This window comes from Cylas formicarius, unplaced genomic scaffold, assembly GCF_029955315.1.
Source record: "Cylas formicarius isolate icCylForm1 unplaced genomic scaffold, icCylForm1.1 PGA_scaffold_7__23_contigs__length_41026272, whole genome shotgun sequence".
Classification (NCBI taxonomy): domain Eukaryota; kingdom Metazoa; phylum Arthropoda; class Insecta; order Coleoptera; family Brentidae; genus Cylas; species Cylas formicarius.
Genome location: NW_026844352.1, coordinates 26,767,902 through 26,785,831, shown reverse-complemented (window position 1 = coordinate 26,785,831; position 17,930 = coordinate 26,767,902). Strand labels below are relative to the sequence as shown.

Sequence of the window (17,930 nt, the reverse complement as noted above, 5' to 3'; positions counted from 1 at the left end):
GATTGTAGCCGTTGTTCAGTGCAATTTGTTTAATGATACCAAGTTCTTTGTTGTAATTTTCTGTTGAGAGTGGCGTATTAAGAAGTCTGTGTATAAAAGAGTTAAATGCAGGCATTTTGTGTGTATAAGGGTGGTTTGAGCTGTTATGTGTGACTGTGTCCGTGTGTGAAGGTTTATGATATATTGAAAAATTTAATTTGTTTTGCGCTTTTGTAATAGTTAAGTCTAAAAGATTAATAGAGTTATCCTGTTCAATCTCGATAGTGAATTTTATACGACTATGTAATGAGTTAATGTAATTTAAAAAAGAATTCAATTGTCTGTCCGTTCCAACAAAGCAAGCAAAGACATCATCCACATATCTATACCACCAAAAACAACTTTAACTTAGTAAACTTACTTACAATAGTGTTGCGTTAGAAGGGATTTTGATATCTTTAATTTTTTTGATTAATTCAAAAGAATTTTTTTTTGGTTTAACATCTGTGTGGAACTTTAAAGTTTATTTCAAATATTTGTCAAAATGTGGTTTAAAAATAGCTTTCAGAACTAACAATACAATAGGAAAATTTTTAAAAGACAATAAAACGAAATGTCCAAAATCTCAAAAATCAGATGTCTACACGTTGAAATGGATCTTGTCCTAAAATTTATATTGGACAAACAGGTAGATCCTTCAAGAAACGCATTAACGAACATAAAAGAGCGTTTAAAACGATAGTCTAGATTCTAATTGTACTACACACTTAAACACAGAAAAGCACATTTTTGACGACAATTTTTATATTTTACATACAGCCACAAAAAGTAGAAAATTAATTAATTGGAAGCCATGGAGATTAACAAAATGAGACATTCAAATGTATTGCTTAACGATAAATTAGATTTGAATACCTCTCCTTTATTGAACTTAAATTCTCACAACAACGTTAATTAAGGTTTTATGGTCATTTTTTGATATATATAGTAGCAGGTATTTTGTAAATATTACATTTGATAAAGACACGGTGTTGTCGAAACAATTGTCATGTCAAAATATATAATTTCGTGAAAATCTGAACTTTTAGTTCTTATTTATTTTGATAAATGGATTTTCATCAAGTAAAAGCCACCTCAATTCAATTATTACTATTATTATTATTATAAAGTACTTAGCCATCTTCAGGTTCTACAATTTATGGTATAATCAAAATTTTTTTGTAAAATGGCAAACAAACCAGCATCTAAAACAATGGTAGAAATTGTTTGGAACTCGTTACATTTATTTTATTATTTATTTATTTATGGGTTTGACAATTACTTGATTTCTTTTTTTCTTCTTTTTAACGCATATATAGCCAGCGATTTGGGAAACGCCTAAGCTGAGTGCCGCCACATCGAGATGCTTAAATAAAAACATACATGTTATTAAATAAAAGGTTAAATTAATATTTTTAATAAGGTAATTCGAAAAGATAAAAAAATGTTAGTACAGAATTCAGTTTATTAATTTTGTCCAAATTTGGGATAAAATGGGATTAATTAGGATGTTTTTAAATCTTTGTGTGTAAAAGTGTAAAACCTTACCGTTGCCATAGTCGAATTGGTAGGTTTTTTTCTAAAATTACCTCCCAACACTTTTTAAACCAATCAATAAAAAACAAATATATCATTTATATAACACCAAAAATATAACCGTACCAAAAAAGTGTCAACTGCGTTTCTGGGAGTGTCTCTGGGGGTGTGATGACACGAAAATGAAACCGACGCATTTCAAACCACTAAAATTCTGTTAAAAATAACAAAGATTCGTTCTGGCTAAACATTATTTACAAAAAATGCACCAGCTTGACTATGACAACGCGATTACCACTTGAGAGATATACATTAAGAAACATCCTAATTTCATAAATTATAAACTAATATAATAAATCCTATATACAACAACACATTTTTTACTGTTGCTATTAATAACATTTTATAACTGTTTATTGCCAACTCTTTTCCTCTAAACGTTTTGATATCCTTTGTTTTAAATAAAAAATAGATGTACATACGAATGACAATATTTATTTGACCGAGAAAACCAACCTTTATATTAATATAAATATATATAATTACCTCAACTGTGAGTATTGAAATAATAAATTAACGAGGACTGGAACGCAATGTTTTAATTAGAAATTAGACTTTTTTGCGAATCTTTTAAAGCAAAAATTATTATTTTATTACTCCAATATAACATAGTGGCCCCATTTTCAAGGGGACTGTATGAGCAACTTAAAATTTCAAAATGGGATTCTTCGGAATTCACTTTTCTTGTCTACAGAGTGTTCCAAATTTAAACTAATTAAATTTAAACAAATTTGGAACCTCGAGTCACTTCGGATATTTCCAGTACTTTAGTCACAGGTTTGCGAGCGATATTTCGACGTTTGTCAATTCTGACGGCCACGTGGAACGTACTCGTATCTGTGCTGAAGCCAAACACTAATGGTCATAGAAAAGATATAGTACACCCTACTTGGATAAACTTCTTCAGTCACTCGTTAAGTCAAATCAAACTTGTTACATATTGTACTATTATATGTCCACTCATGAAAGCGTAATTTGGTTGGAACACAGTAAAATAAAACACGTGATGTTTTTTTTTTATTTTGGTGGTAGTGCAAACTTACATCATGGACTTAACGAACTATGATTTGATCCGTGATTTATTTTTTATAAAATGCATATTTAGAAAATAAATATTCGGGATTCTGTTACAATTATATACAAAATTCTTAAGTGTACTTAAGCCATTTGATATTAAATAATTAACACTTCCGCTAATTATTTACATTTTAGGCTCTAAAACTAAATAAAATTTAAAGCTAACAGTCCAACCGGTGCAGACACGAATCCGGCTATAGTGGAACCCAACATGAATAAATTAAAGGCAAGCTCCATATCAGCTTGCAAGTCTCGCTTAATCATTCTAAAAAAAGCATAATATGACACACTACTTTTATCATGATCTGTTGATGTCACAGAAATTAATCATGACTGATAACATACTCGACATTTTTAATGATTATATTGTTCTGAGAATATCCATGAATCAAGTTGTGGGTACCCCAAATAAATGCATATTGATAATCCATACCGAACCAAACCGGAAAATTACTTTTAGGCTTTATATTGCAGGTCCAGATTAAAATAGCAAAAACGATTGGTGCAATTATAATTAAGGGAGTGAGAACCCTATACGGGACTCTCTGAAAAATAAAAATCCCTTAAAATTTATACGTATTGATTTTAAGGTACCTACCAACTTTTGACTCGATGATATAATCTTTCCGATCAGCCCCATTACATCCGCGAGAAGAAAACCGACTACGGGATAAAAATATGTCCCTGAAACAAATAGATAAGACATTTATTCAATCAATAGATTACTCTGCGCTATTTTTTACAATAACATTTCTGGTTTCTATTAAAGACGAAATTATGCGTATCTAGAGACCCTGCCCTACCTATGCTGAAATACAAGAATTCTTGAATCGACCATGAAAAAAAAACAGATCGGCCATTTAATATGCGCATACGCGGTCGTTTGAAATCTTGTTTTCCGCCAATAAGATTTAGGGACATTTAATAACCAGCATAGTCGCTACAGTTCGCCAATTTGGACGGTTTCACTTTAAAAACAGCATTCTCAGAGCAGTATTTTTTCAAAACAGGCCAAAATCTCATTTTCACCACTGACCTTGCGGAATTCAACAACCAACATGGCCCCTGGCACACATCATCAATAAGTTGTTAACAGAAGTTTATATTTATCTTTATGAAAATGTCATAGTGACACGAGGCGCATGCATTTTGATCTAATAGCTTTATGTTTTTTTGTGAATCCATGGCACTGAGATACCGAATTTCTCAAAAACGGCTTTTTAAAATTTTATGCCGCAACTTCTCGATCTCGATCACTAGACCTTATCGAGAAAATCTGGCTTGACAAGAAAAGATCAGCAAACTATGAAAAAACTCTCTACACGAAAACAAAAATTTTCACAAACAAAAAGTTATTAACCCTCCTAAAATGGTAACTTTTGGAAATCCCCTTGTAGACCAGAAACTACGTGCAGTGTGCTCAAACTGCAATTTGCATTTTTGAATTTGTCTCGTCAGCAGGGTCACTTTGTCTACACAGGTAGGTGTGCATTTAAACTACTCTGACCTGACGAGGGTCGATAAGCACTTATTCTTTGGACATTACCGACAGGATTACTCGGCCGAACGTACAAACTTCGACCGCACACAAGAATTTCAGATCAGACGAGCAACTTAGTCTAAGTCACTCTACCGAAGGCAAAATTTAACGTAACGTAAGAAACTCGATTGTTCTGAAAATGTTTGTAAACAAATTTGTCATATTTTAACTTATTAAACGCGTTGCATGATTTGGCAACTACGGCAAACATCGCTATCATTATTTCATCCGCCCGAAAGATCCAGTGGTACGGCCAGCATTTTAGCTAGACCAGCTGCAATCTTTACAAAGAGTATTTTTGCCAATTGTCCCTCGACCCTGAGATTTATTCTTTCCATTATATGATGTCATTTTATCAACACCCTGTATATTTGGAAAATAAAACAAACTAAAGATATGAGTATTGTAATTCGCATATTATGATGAATTTACTATTTTTTATAGAGTAGCCTATGAACTTGTGGTTATCCTATATAGCTATATCCTAAATAGAGGCCCTGCCTATGCTAATAGTACAGGAACTCGTGAAGCAAAATTTTGAGAAGGTCTGTTCAATATGCGCATGCGCGAGATTTGGAATTTCGTTTTTAACCAATGGCAGCTCTAATTGCAAATTCTGACGTTCGACCCATAAGGCCTTGCGGCTTTCAACAAGCAACATGGCCGCTGACAGGTCGTCATTATTTGGATGATGCATTTTTACGGCAGTATTTTCTCAAAATATGTCGAAATCCTATTAAATTTGCAGGCCAAAAAAAATTAGCGAGACGTGCATGGTTAATATAACGCTGAATTAAGGCATACGGCTCGGCGTCTTTAATATAATTCTATAAGTAGTTTGGCGTTTTGGTTCTTTAAGCCCTATAGACACGATACCAGCTATTTTTTCCAGAATTTGTGCCCGTAAATAGGCGCAAACAGTTCGTTTTTATAAACTTATTGGTTTAACCTCCATTGAAAATGTAAATAAAGTCGAATTCACGAAATGTGACTCTAAAAGTGTAAATATAATTTTGAGGTACTAGATATCGCACTGGAAACATCTAAGTGGAAAAAATGTTCAACAAGCACCTCATATAGACAGAAGGCTCATTCTTTCATCGCAAGTCTAGTAATTGCAGAAAGTTTCGCCTCCCAAATATATAATTATGATAAGTACCAATTGACGATTTCATTAAAAAACTGTAGGTATTGGAAAATGTAACTAAGAAAATTAAAAACTAGTATAAAACAACTCAATAAACAAATAGTCCTAAATGTCACAGAATTTACATTACTAAACCCTAAAAAGTGTAGTTTATTGTCTCAAAATTAAAAAAAACATTTTGCTAGCAAAAATTGCATGGCGGCTAACGCAAAAAGTTCCTATTTAAAAATATTTACCAGCAATTGTTAAATGCTAAAAATATATTTAGAAATTGCATTGTGACTACCGGGCTTTAGATATTAGTATCAATTCACATAATAATTTACCTATATTTTAATGCAATTTGGATTCAAATGTAAATAACCAAAAAGAGAGAATTATAAAAACCAAAATTGTAAACAACAGTGTCACAGACTGTTAGTATTCTCTGGCAATAGCAACTCCTAGCGCGGAGTTGCGAATTATATTCGGATTTCAGAGACCGATTTTGCATTGTTATGAAAATTAATCAATTTACGGCAATATGACAATTCGGTTAGTTAGGTTAGGTGACGCATATGCAAAAGATCCACTTTTTACTTAAAAATAACGTATTAACGGAATTACTATTCACTATCACCTCATTAAAACTTACTTCCCCATACCGAATCCTCGTTTTGCGACACTGCAAGAGGCGTAACGCAATTGACCGCCGAATGTCCCAAGTTCAAAATAAAAAATAAAAGTAGATTCGGTGCGAGGGCCCGAATTATTCGTACAAATGTTTGTTTGGAAACGTCTGTCATTTTCCGCTGCGGTCGCTGCTTAGCTTTTTCCAAGTAGTGGCTGAAAAAAAAAAACGTCGTTTAAATAGAACGTTTAGAAATTTTCTTCACTTTCTCGATTGCAATAAAACTATGACATATACAATACATATATCGACTAATACGGATCTGGCTATTGGATTTTCTTTACCTATTAAGACTACTTTTCAGGCCTATTAGTTTTATATAGGTATTTGATAATATAGTGGCCCTACTACGGTAAACATTGAAGCGCCATGGGCGCCATTGATTGATTTTCGTAGAGGTGGTAATGATTTTTTCTACTCCCATCTGTAAAATACCTAATTACCCACCGAACTAGCGTGCGGGAAGAGTCACTTTACCACGTTAGTTTCGTTTCCCATGAATTCGAGCCACTTCGGACATTTCCGGGATTTTACCGCACGGATTTGGGAGCAATCGGATGTTTTCGGATATATTTCCCACGTTTTGAATTTTGACGTTTGTTGATTCTGACGGTCATGTCAGTGAATGTATTCGTGTTTTGCGAAAATGTACAAAAAACTAACGGTCGTAGAAAAAGTATAGACACGTTCGGTAAACTTTTTAACTCACTCTTTTATTAAAAACTCGCTCCGATTTCCACACATTTAACTCGTTTTCCCAGAATATTCAACAAGATCTAGGCCTATTTTGACAAAATTCTAATTAATTGCCGATCTGTCAGCAGCCATGTTAGTTGTCGAATGCCGCAAGGTCATTGGTTAAAAAAGGGATTTTAAAACTCGATTTTTTTTCATAGTTGCTTCATAAGTTCCTGTATTATAGACACAAGCAGGGCCTCTATATATCTAGTAGCTATAAGGTTTTATAGCTGATAAAGAAATAATTTAAAGAAATGAAAGCGGAATATTTCAATTCCTTAAAATAATAAAAAGGTTTATCAGGTGACTAATCTGCAGAACTGGGATATCGATATGAGGAAACTAGAGGAATCTTTACTTTTTTCTAAATATTTAAATATTAAATATACTTACTGGAAAAAAGCAGTTTTAGATGCTAAAGTTATAATGGTCAAACTGAGAACTATTACAATGGTGCCAATCGTAAAATAGATGAACGCCGAATTTTCTATAGAATCCACCACGCTAACTGACACAATTTGCACAAGTCCATTCAAAATGCCAGCAGCATTTTGCCCAAACAAAAACACGTACATATACTTTGTGGGGAAGCATACGAAGAGCATCATACTTGCTGTAGTGTACACAGTTTGCGAAGCTGAAAAAATCACATTATTTCTAATCCGAGTATTTTCTAGCATGCATAATGCAGTTTCTCGAGTAATCCGTACCGAATTACAAGTCTTTTAGTTTATAAAATTTAATTATGTTTCTTTTAGAACCACGTATATGATATGACTAATTTTTTAGAAGTTTCACAAATGATGAAAGTCCCAACAAAATAATAATCAATCAATGAATAATCATAAGAAAAGCGAAACGATCCTATAAAATTGCAGAATGCCATAAAAAGTAACCTAACTTTCAATTTAAAAATTCAACAATTGAAACATTACTAAAAACCACTTCAAAGTGTCCTGTTTTAATTAAAGTCCATATGTTTGTCTGATAATTCAAGAAAAAATTAAAGACTGCAGGTTCCTTTCTAATTTATTAGAATCTCTATATACTTTTAAAGAAAATTATTCCAATAAATATAACAACCAATATAACTAGGTAATCGTATTTTTGTAGAGAATTATAGCTGAGATTTTCCAAAGGTTGGGAAAAATTTTATATAAAATTTTAATTTTCCCACGCATCCTACAACCTTCCTAATCTAATATTTTTAGTTATTAGTTACTTTTTTGGAAAACAGTTATGTTTAACTTGACAGTAGGAAGCGAAAAATTTATATCATTTAGCTTAAAAAAATTCTTACACATAATCATCGCATAACAGGCCATGGAAACGACGAAGAACAGTAATTGGACTGAAACAAAAATATAAGTAAAAAGTTAAAAATAAATTTAATATTTTAACGACACGTACATACATATAATTACTTACAGGAATCAGTGTTTATTTTTGTAAAGATTTGCATAATTAAAAAATTTGCGGTAAGCATAAGTAGAGCTCCCCTTATCCTGACTAAAAACGGAAACCGTTGACCAAAAAGAATGTTGAGCAGATTAAATACCAACACAGAACCCGCGCCAGCTATTATATTGGCCGTACTGTAATAAACTTGGAGTCCGGTTCTGTCATCAGACGAGTAATTCGCGATCGACGTATTTCTGAATTTGTACAACCAATACTGAAAACAAAAATAGTTTTATTCCTTTAATATACAAGTTAGTGTTGTAAATTCAAATAGGATTTTTTTAAAAAAGAACAATAAGCAACCTCTATGTATGGCAGAAATTTAAATTTTTCAAACTGTTATTATTTATCATTTTATATTAATTATTAATTAAATAAAATGAGGGTGATATACCCATATTTTTGTTAGCACAATTAATTTTCCCAACTTACTGATCGGTACTTACGTTATTGGCAGCCGAATAGAAAGTGTACGACAAAAACTGCGAAATTCCGAGGAAAAGAAATACGAATACGAAAAAGCTATATTTGTCCCGGGGAAAACTCCCACTTTCCGTAAGAAAATATTTCTTCTTCGTTTCTTTTATGTATGGTGGTTCGATATTACTACAAATATCCTCTAAAAAATGCGAAAAATTAGAGCAATAATAGCTTCCAAAACGATCTGACTTGCCTTGTGGAGTATCCATCTTAGAACCGACACTATATGAATAAAATAAGTAATATTAATAAAAACTATATAAATAAATAGTTCAAAAAAATATTCACTGCAGCAGTAAATCGGTACCGTAGTTTATAAATCTATTTTAGATAGCAAAGACGCGTACATATATTTCAATGTTATCTGTAACGATAAACATTAAAATTTTTAAATAATCACATTCTCGGATAATGTCGAAGGCTGTATAGTGATATTTAGTGGCAGTTGCAGTAGCTGGGAAAAAACGCAAACAATTCATATTTTCATGAGGGACGAGTCACAGAGCGGCGTTTTTAACAGTTGATAAGCAAAAATAAAATTAATCTTACATTGAATCTGAATCAATGATGGGTTTGGTGTTAGACTATCCCTGAAAACCGGAGAGATCTGCCAAGGAGACCTTGTGTACCGACGTGTGAAAATATTGGAAAAAAATAGAAATGAAATTTAATTAGAGAACTTAACAATAAAATAAAAATACGTCCAACATTCGTGTGAGTAGATTATCCAATTCTTATATAATTCTTTCTCGAAACAATTTCAGAAAATTTCATAGATAAATCGGCTTAAATTGATTCAGAAATGGTGCAATACTTTTGTTTACTTTGGTTAGTAAGGTGTTAAATGACAGGATTTTGTCGCTTCTGCCGGCATCGTTCAGGGTTATAGCGGTTACTTAATTTAAGTACAATTGCTAGTTTTCGGGGAGTTCTGTTTTGAGGACATGACATGACATGACATACTTTTGAATGAGTTATAAGTTATGGTCATAAAACCTATATACCCAACACTTCACATATCGTTGCCAAGTCTACAATAATTAATAAAACGCTTGTTATGTCATGTTCGTAAAATACTTCTATTTTTTCGAATACCGCTACTGACCCGGTAAACCCGGAAAAGGAATCTAGTAACACTCCTATGATACATGCGGTTACATGATACATGATACAGTTACTGAGTACCGCTGAGCTGCATTATGAATTATTGCAGCAACCCAATTTATGAGCATAAAATTTTAATGGCGGAGATTTCTAAAAGAATTTAATCTACCAGAACGATAAATAAATATATGAAATGGCGATTTATCTAACACAAATATACCATAACAAAACTAAGGAATTATTTATGGAAACGCTATAATCCCGCCAGAGAAAAAATTGCGACGAAGACTACCGAATAAACGCCTATAGAAACACATTAGCACGACGAGCGATAAAGCACAAAGAATCACTTTCGACTTAATTTGTGTGTAGACCGAATTATATCCGCTGAAAGGATCAAAGTCCAAGAAATTTATCCACCGAGTAGACTTGTAATATTTACAGAAAGTGATACATATATCGAGATTAACATTCACTACATAATCAAAACATTGTCAGAAAGGTCTTATCGTTTTCAAATAAGCATATCAGTCATTGTTTATCAGTTCCTCTTTATTTTTTCCCAGTTATTACTATTGACTTAGTGACTACAATACAATAAGAATATTACCGCTACTCTAATACTCCAATGCTGCATTTTGGTACTGGCTAGGTCTAAACATATATTTTAGTACTGTAAATAGCGGTGATTTTAGTCACGAGTCCAGCGAATGTAAACCGTTATTATTAAATTGTACTTTTTCGCTAATTCCTGCGATCCGTGCAATGCTGCATAGCACTAGGGAAGTATTGACAACGGAGCCTTTGAGGTACCAGGCGACTGCCACAGTGGTTAGCCTTACCCCATCACTGCGGGCTCCCTCGCTCCCTCAGGTTGGACCTAAAACCCCGGTATTATTGCACTGGACCAGCTCGTTACTTATCTTAATTAAAAAATATATTTCTGTGGACGTGCTGGGCAAGTAAGCACGCAAATATTGTGAGGAAACTCCCAAAGACCATATCCAATGTTTCGATAGAGAAAATAACCACCGCTCGCATCACCCCAAAAAAATAATATAATACAAAACTTCTGGATTTCTCCTGCGTCTGTTTTTGCTGAATCGAACTTGCTGACGCTTCGCCAATTATCCTGTTGGCTTCTTCAGAGTTTGACTGAAATGGTATTTTACTCTGTACCTGCTTATATATATATATATATATATATATATATATATATATATATATATATATATATATATATATATATATATGTTTGAGGGGGGCGGAGCTAAATGAGAGACATAAACACCGTCTCGGATGACTGAGTCGCAGTTAAGATTGTTAGGTTGTTGATTTCTATAGACTCTCGGATTTTTCGTTGGTAGAAGAACTGATTACAGCAAAAACAGGCGCAGGAAGAATCCAGAAGCTTTGTAAAAAGTATTACAGTAGCCTGTGGAAGTTTCTTTGAAAAATTTAATTACTATTTCGCAATCTCGTTCTTACTTAGGTGAACTTCAAAATGATCAACTCAACTCAACCACCTTTAAACCGTCGGAATAGTATCTTATGCAACAAGTGCGGTAAACGGCATTTGACTCACGAGTTTATTTGACACGAGCGCAGCGTAGCGGAGCGAGTTTTTAATAAACGAGCGAGTTAAAAAGTTTACCGAATGTGTTGCACACAAATATCTCCGAAAACATCCGATTGCTCCCAAACCCGTGCGGTAAAATCCCGGAAATGTCCGAAGTGGCTCGGATTCGTGAGAAACGAAACTGCCATGGTAAAGTGACGCTTCCGCACGCCAGATCGGTGCGTAATTAGGTATTTTACAGACGGGAGTAGAAAAATATATAATACTACCCCCAATTATGAAATACCCAAAAATTCGTTATATTTATTGCGCTATCTCAAAAAAATCAGACGTCCCAGATATTGAATTAGGCCATTGAAGAGCCACTTAGGAGAGCTTCAAAATGGTGTATTAGTCAAATACCTTGAAATGGTCGGGAAGATATAAAACTAGCCACAATAATGATATGCCCAAAAGTTCGATATATTTATTTCGCAATCCCAATAAAATCTGACGTCTCAGATATTAAACCAGACCATTAACGAGATGTATTATTCAACCACCTTTAAACCGTCGGAAAGATATAAAACTACCCCAATTAATGAAATACCCTAAAATTCGTTTTATTTATTTCAGAATCTGAAAAAATCTGACATTGTCCCAGATATTGAATTATACCATCGTGGGGCATGGAACGAAGTCAAGTTTTTTTGAGATTTCGAAATAAATTTATTTATTTGTAGATTTATATCTTCCCGACCGTTTCGAGGTGGTTGAGCAGCACTATAATCGTCTAATTTAATATCTGGGACGTCAGATTTTTTTAATACTACGAAATAAATATAATGAATATTTGGGTATTTCATTATCGGGGTAGTTTTATATCTTCCCAACCGTTTCGAGGTGGTTAAGTAATACATCATTATAAAGCTATAATATAACCAACTTTTGGGTATTTCATAATTGGGGGTAGTTTTATATACATCATGGTCAGATATTTTCCAGATTGCGAAACAGTAATTAAATTATTTTTTGAGGTGATGCGAGCAGAAAAGGGGTTATTTTCTGTATAGCAACATTAGATATGGTTTTTGGGAGTTTCCTTGCAATATTTTCGTGCTTACCCAGTATGTCCACAGGAATATGTTTTTTTTTTTAAATTAAGATAAGTAACGAACTAGTCCACTGTAATATTTGCAAATCCGAATCCAAATCCAAATCTAACTTCAGCCATATATGAATCAGCCATCCAACCAGGGGAATCAGGCAACTAATCAGGGCATAAAAACCGGAACCGATTCAAATTCCTGTGCCTCACGAGCGTTGGAGCAGGTCGCAGGGCATTCCATGATCCGCTTCATTCGGAACCAATGAAAGACTGATTGGAATCTCTATCAAAGGGACGTATCAAGAAAACTTTAAGCCTAAACCTCTAACATTTAGATCAATGAACCGAGGGATTGGAAGCTCTATAGTCTTCTTTCGAGGAATATTGTCCTCTTAACGTTGTCAAAGAGGTAAAACAGACTCTATATTGAAATGATGAACTAGAGGCCTTACGCAAGGTTAACCGAGGCACAAAAAGGTTCAAAAACCTCATTAAAAAGAGGTCTCTTCTCGGTCCTCTTTCAAGAGGCAAAAAAATATCATAAGAGCGCCGCTGTATCAAATTACCTGTTCGTCGTTGGTTGTTGGATACATACCACTGTCTTGGAGGGGAACGCGAATTATTTTTATCCTAAAAGCTGGACGTGTGCACCACGACGTTTTTATTATAAACGAGCGAAAGGCTGATAGAGCGGTATCTAAAGGAAGGATCCCTCTCCTCTGGTAACTTATGTCTGGTCTTAAAGCTTATGCAATCTGTGCAATGTTATCAAAGGAAAGTATCTAGGACTTGTGGAGGAGCTCATGTCCAAGAGTTCTTGATCGAACTAAAGAAAAGGTGTGAACGAAAAGGTTTGTCAATTAATAAGACAAAAATGGACTACTTCAGTTCACAAACAGGAGGAAGCGAGGCGCAATTTGTGGGTCTGTTCTGTAGCAATGAAATCGGTTCGGACAGTGAAGTACCTGGGGTGACTCCGGACTCCTCGCTGGTTCACGTTATTGAAATAAGTCGGAAGGCGTGCGCGTCTCTACGGACACACAAGAAGAGCACCGACAACTGCCATCTGTCTCAGGGGGGAACCAAAATGTCCTCTCTCTGAAGAGTGGTATGATTGAAGCCACTTTATGCTTCCATACACTAAACAGATCGAGGATAAGTACACAAAGGAGGCTCGGGGAACGGGTGTATATGGCAGCGCCCCCAGGGGACAGATATTTGTGTCTCAGAGGATCTATCCCAATATATCCCAGGCAGAGATCTATACAATATTGGTGTGTGGTCACGAGAACCTAAACAGAGGGTATTGGCACAAGCACATCTATATTTGCAGCGACAATCCAGCAGCTGTCCATGCTGTTATCTTTGTGAACGTCAGTTCGGGATTGTCAAAAAAACACTGAAAAGACTGGCGGAATGTGTACTTTTATTCTTTAGGAAGAGAGACAAGACAAATATGGATGCATATGACAAGACTGAAGGAATGTAATTCTGTCAATCAAGTCTGGGTACCTGCTCATGTGGGTATTGAATCCAATGAAATGGCAGACAGGCCGGTTTCCGTTGGAATAACAAACAAGGTACAAAATGGTGGGCTGAATAAACTGCTTGAGAGGCAGTTTGCTCTGCACTTTGAAACTTTGCTGTGAATGAGGAAGTAAATGGTTCTAATTGAGGGACACTCTACGCTGCAGGACCTAAAGTGAACTCTGTTTCAGATGCGGGCGATTATGGACGTTGATAGGCAACTATCCAACTACCCATGAGGTACTATACTTCCTCGAGAGTACAGGGCCCTTCTAGGGGAGGAAGTGAAGACGTGCGGGATCGAAAGGTCTGAATGCAGCGTCCTGGCCATAAACAATAGGGACGCGCAACAGATAGAATAGGAATGGGAATAGTAACATTCCACTTAAGAAAATATGAAAACAAAAACAAAAATTTTAAACCGGGTCCCAAAATATCAAAAAAGTAACCATTCCAAATTTTCCCACTAATTTATACAATGATTTATACATGATAAATTCTTCATGGTTACCAAATATGTAAATCTTATTTACAATAAGAAAAATGTATCACTTCTTAAGTTTAAGTAACTCTTACAGACAATATAAATCCAGCATTACATTCTAGAATTTTTGCATTGAAATTTTACATGAATTAATAAAATAATTAAGTTATATTAAAACAGATAATTAACATAATCATTGCTTAACATTTACCACAACTCCCTTTATTATCACAAGTTATTTTCACTAACAAGTATCATAAGGGTATTCACCCAACAATACTGGTTGCACCACGTAATGCTAGATACCCTGCTGTAATATCCATTGGCAAATCAATAATTGTAGCGTACTCCTCCTTATTTGCATATCTCAACCTAGTTTGAGGATCGGTATAGGGGGCGGGCAGCCCCGATAAATCTGAGAATTTTTCCGGCGGCTTAAAAGATGGGGGTCCATTTATGGAACTGTAATGAACAGCCTGTTCAGGCCAAGGCAGGGTCTTCTCGGATGATATAATTTGCTTAAGACTTTTCCAAGTGCGCTTCTTATTAGACTGTCTGCTCAGATGCCATGCCGCAGATTTAAATATAGGTTTATTCGACACTTTTTGGTCTTCCGTCATTTCGACACCGGCTTAACACAACCACAGGTTGGTACAAGTTCAATTCAAATCAATTATGAATTTCACAAAAAATGTTGGGCAAGACTGCTAGGATCATTCGCCCATTGCCGACTTCCGTCGAGGATTTTCGCTTCTGGCCAATGACCACCACGCACAAAGAAAAAAAATAACCAATAATTTGCTCAGCTAGCAAAAAACGATTCTGAAAGATACCAAAAAAATCGGCTTCCCCCCGCTTCCACCAAGGACCATCCGGACCCATCCGGCCTCCATACCGGCGTGAACAGGGAAAAACGAGGGGGCCGACGACAATTATAACTTTAAAACATGCACTGAACACTAAACACACTAAGTCCACACAGTGAAAACCGATATCAAACTTTTGAGGACGAATACAAGGGATTCTGTCGGGAGCGAACGGAGGTTGAACCGCCGCGTGCAATGCTCCACCACAGAATTCCGTTAGTACAAGTACAAGTACAAAGATGCGTTTTACAATTACTGTTGGGCTCGACTGCTAGGATCATTTGCCCATTACCGGCTTGCGTCGAGGATCTTCGCTTTTGGTACACGTACAATACGTACAAAGAAGAAATATAATTGCAAAATACAAAATCAAATATCCCTTTATGAAGTAACCATATTCCCACAATAATATACAGAAAATATTGGTTTCTCGGTAATCCTGCAATTTACTGGTTTCCGAGTTCAATTGTAATAAAGTAAATGCGTTTATTATTTATAGTTTTCCTTGATAATGAGCTCGCGTCAGTTCTTTTTTTTTTGACGGCCGCTCAGCACGTTCGTATTTTTCGTTAAAATCGAACAAACACAAACACTCCCCATGGCTCGGGTTGGAATCGAATCCATAACTTCCGAAAGTCAAGTTGGCAGGTCTAACGCCTAACCATCCCCGGTCCATCGTTTCCCGTGTTCTAACTAACCAATACAAGTTATCTGTATATGGTATATACATGTAGTATGACAATTACGTGAATTTAGGAATTTTTTAGAAATGTGGGTTTGTAAATTAAATTTAATATTCTTTTCGTAGATACCTGTCCAAATTGTTTTGGATAGATAGATGTTTTAGAATTACGGTTTTTCAGTCAAATATATAAACGGAGGTTAAGGTAACTACTTTGCCGTGAGGTTAGGTTAGGATATAAATAGACATGTGTTTCACTTTCAGTGCTGTCACTTCGATATGCACCGTCTGAGTGAGGGTCTCTTTAAATTTGCCGTGAAGAGTTCCCTTAATGGCGTAAATAATCTATCATTTTTTGAAATATGAAGAATGAGCCAATGTGTTTTCAGGTACGTTACTTTTCTCGAGAACCGCAGAGGAGACCTTCATTCATATCTCGACTGTACGACAATTTCAGGGAGGAATTGGCCAAAAATAAAGAAATGAAAGAATCGTTAAAAAAATTTAAGCAGGAAGCTGAAAAGCTTGAGCAGAGTGATGCCCTAAAAGCAGCCAGACAAAAATTTGAAAGTGTTGAAAAGGAAGCTTCTAAAGGCAGTGAAGTATTCAAAGAACATTTGAGTAGCATAAAAGAAAAGGTGCAAGGTGTAATTGATGAAGCCGGAAAAACAGAACTTGCAAAAAAAGCTGGAAAAATATCAGAAGAAATCAGTAAGACCACCCACAATTTGGGAGAAAGGGCACAAGAAATCGGCAAAAGTGGTGCATTTCAAAGCATATCGCAAGCCACAAAAGCTGTGAAACAAGAAATTGAAACTACCAGTATGCAAGGTAAATAAATAAACTGCCGCATTATAGTTGCAAAATAAAAGAATGTTTTTTCCTAGGTAGAGTGTATACAAGTCCATTAAAACTTCGAAAAAGAACCGAAACTTCTGCAGTACAGCATCAAAAATATTATGAACCCAATACTGAAGCTGTTGGTATAGAACTTCATAAAGATTCTAAATTTTATCAGTCTTGGCAGAATTTTAGAGAAAACAACCCCTATGTGCATAAAATTATTGACTTAAAATTAAAATTTGATGAGAGTGAAAATCCTGTTATCAGAGCTTCCAGAGTTCTGACAGAAAAAGTATCAGATATAGTTGGCGGACTTTTTCAAAAAACAGAGCTTTCTGAAACTCTCACAGAGATATGCAAAATTGATAACACATTTGATACAAAGAGATTTTTAAAACAATGTGAAACAGATATTATACCAAATATTTTAGAAGCAATGACTCGTGGAGATCTGGAAGTGCTTAAAGATTGGTGTCATGAAGGTCCATATAATCTATTTGCTATTCCAATAAAGGAGGCATTTAAAAAAGGTTACAAAATTGAGTCAAAAATATTAGATATTGACAATGTTGATTTAGTTATGGGAAGGGTTATGGATCAGGGACCAGTTTTAATAATATCTTTTACTTCTCAACAAATGATGTGTGTAAAAGATTCAAATGGGAATGTGGTCGAAGGTGATTGTGAGAAAGTCATGAGGGTAAACTATGTATGGGTTTTGTGCAGGGATGTAACAGAAACAGACCCCAGGGCTGCCTGGCGGCTATTGGATCTATCGGCGAGCAGTAATGAACAGCTTGTTTGAAGTTTACTTCTACCAACTGTAAAAATAATTCACCGCCTCAGTTTGTCTACTTGTTGTTCGTTAATAAGGCAAATTGAGATATGTACAAAGCAGAAGAGATTGTTGAAGCTGCCTTTGGTGGTCAGCTGGAGTTAAGAATCTGGTTGTGCTCATGTCAGATTCAGATGTGGCTGTTAACAAATCTTACTGTCCTATTGTAAATTTTTTAATATAATTTTTTAACTTA

The 17,930-nt window shown here is 35.0% G+C and overlaps 3 protein-coding genes across 4 annotated transcripts; 1 reads left to right on the top strand and 2 right to left on the bottom strand.

Annotated features, from left to right (window-relative positions):
• Positions 1-2,648: 2,648 nt before the first annotated feature.
• Positions 2,649-9,022, bottom strand: LOC132705367 (equilibrative nucleoside transporter 3-like). Its single transcript, XM_060675921.1, has 9 exons — positions 8,921-9,022; positions 8,694-8,866; positions 8,215-8,461; positions 8,087-8,137; positions 7,180-7,423; positions 6,013-6,203; positions 3,290-3,375; positions 3,037-3,236; positions 2,649-2,956 (listed from the first exon to the last, which is right to left on the bottom strand). Exons 1-9 carry the CDS (start codon positions 8,934-8,936, stop codon positions 2,836-2,838), a joined length of 1,329 nt encoding a protein of 442 aa, XP_060531904.1. The 5' UTR covers positions 8,937-9,022; the 3' UTR covers positions 2,649-2,835.
• A 4,890-nt stretch (positions 9,023-13,912) lies between these two features.
• LOC132704970 (INO80 complex subunit C) lies at positions 13,913-15,143 on the bottom strand. The gene has a single exon (XM_060675333.1). The coding sequence runs from the start codon at positions 15,126-15,128 to the stop codon at positions 14,775-14,777; it is 354 nt and encodes a 117-aa protein (XP_060531316.1). The 5' UTR covers positions 15,129-15,143; the 3' UTR covers positions 13,913-14,774.
• A 955-nt stretch (positions 15,144-16,098) lies between these two features.
• LOC132705611 (mitochondrial import inner membrane translocase subunit TIM44) lies at positions 16,099-17,921 on the top strand. Of its 2 annotated transcripts, none has more exons than XM_060676310.1 (4): positions 16,099-16,261; positions 16,321-16,445; positions 16,514-16,887; positions 16,944-17,921. In XM_060676310.1, the coding sequence occupies exons 2-4, from the start codon at positions 16,426-16,428 to the stop codon at positions 17,702-17,704; spliced, it is 1,155 nt and encodes a 384-aa protein (XP_060532293.1). In that variant the 5' UTR covers positions 16,099-16,261; positions 16,321-16,425; the 3' UTR covers positions 17,705-17,921. The 2 variants fall into 2 exon arrangements, with proteins under 2 accessions (XP_060532293.1, XP_060532292.1); XM_060676309.1 differs by having other exon boundaries at positions 16,321-16,392; positions 16,446-16,887; positions 16,944-17,920.
• Positions 17,922-17,930: the final 9 nt, after the last annotated feature.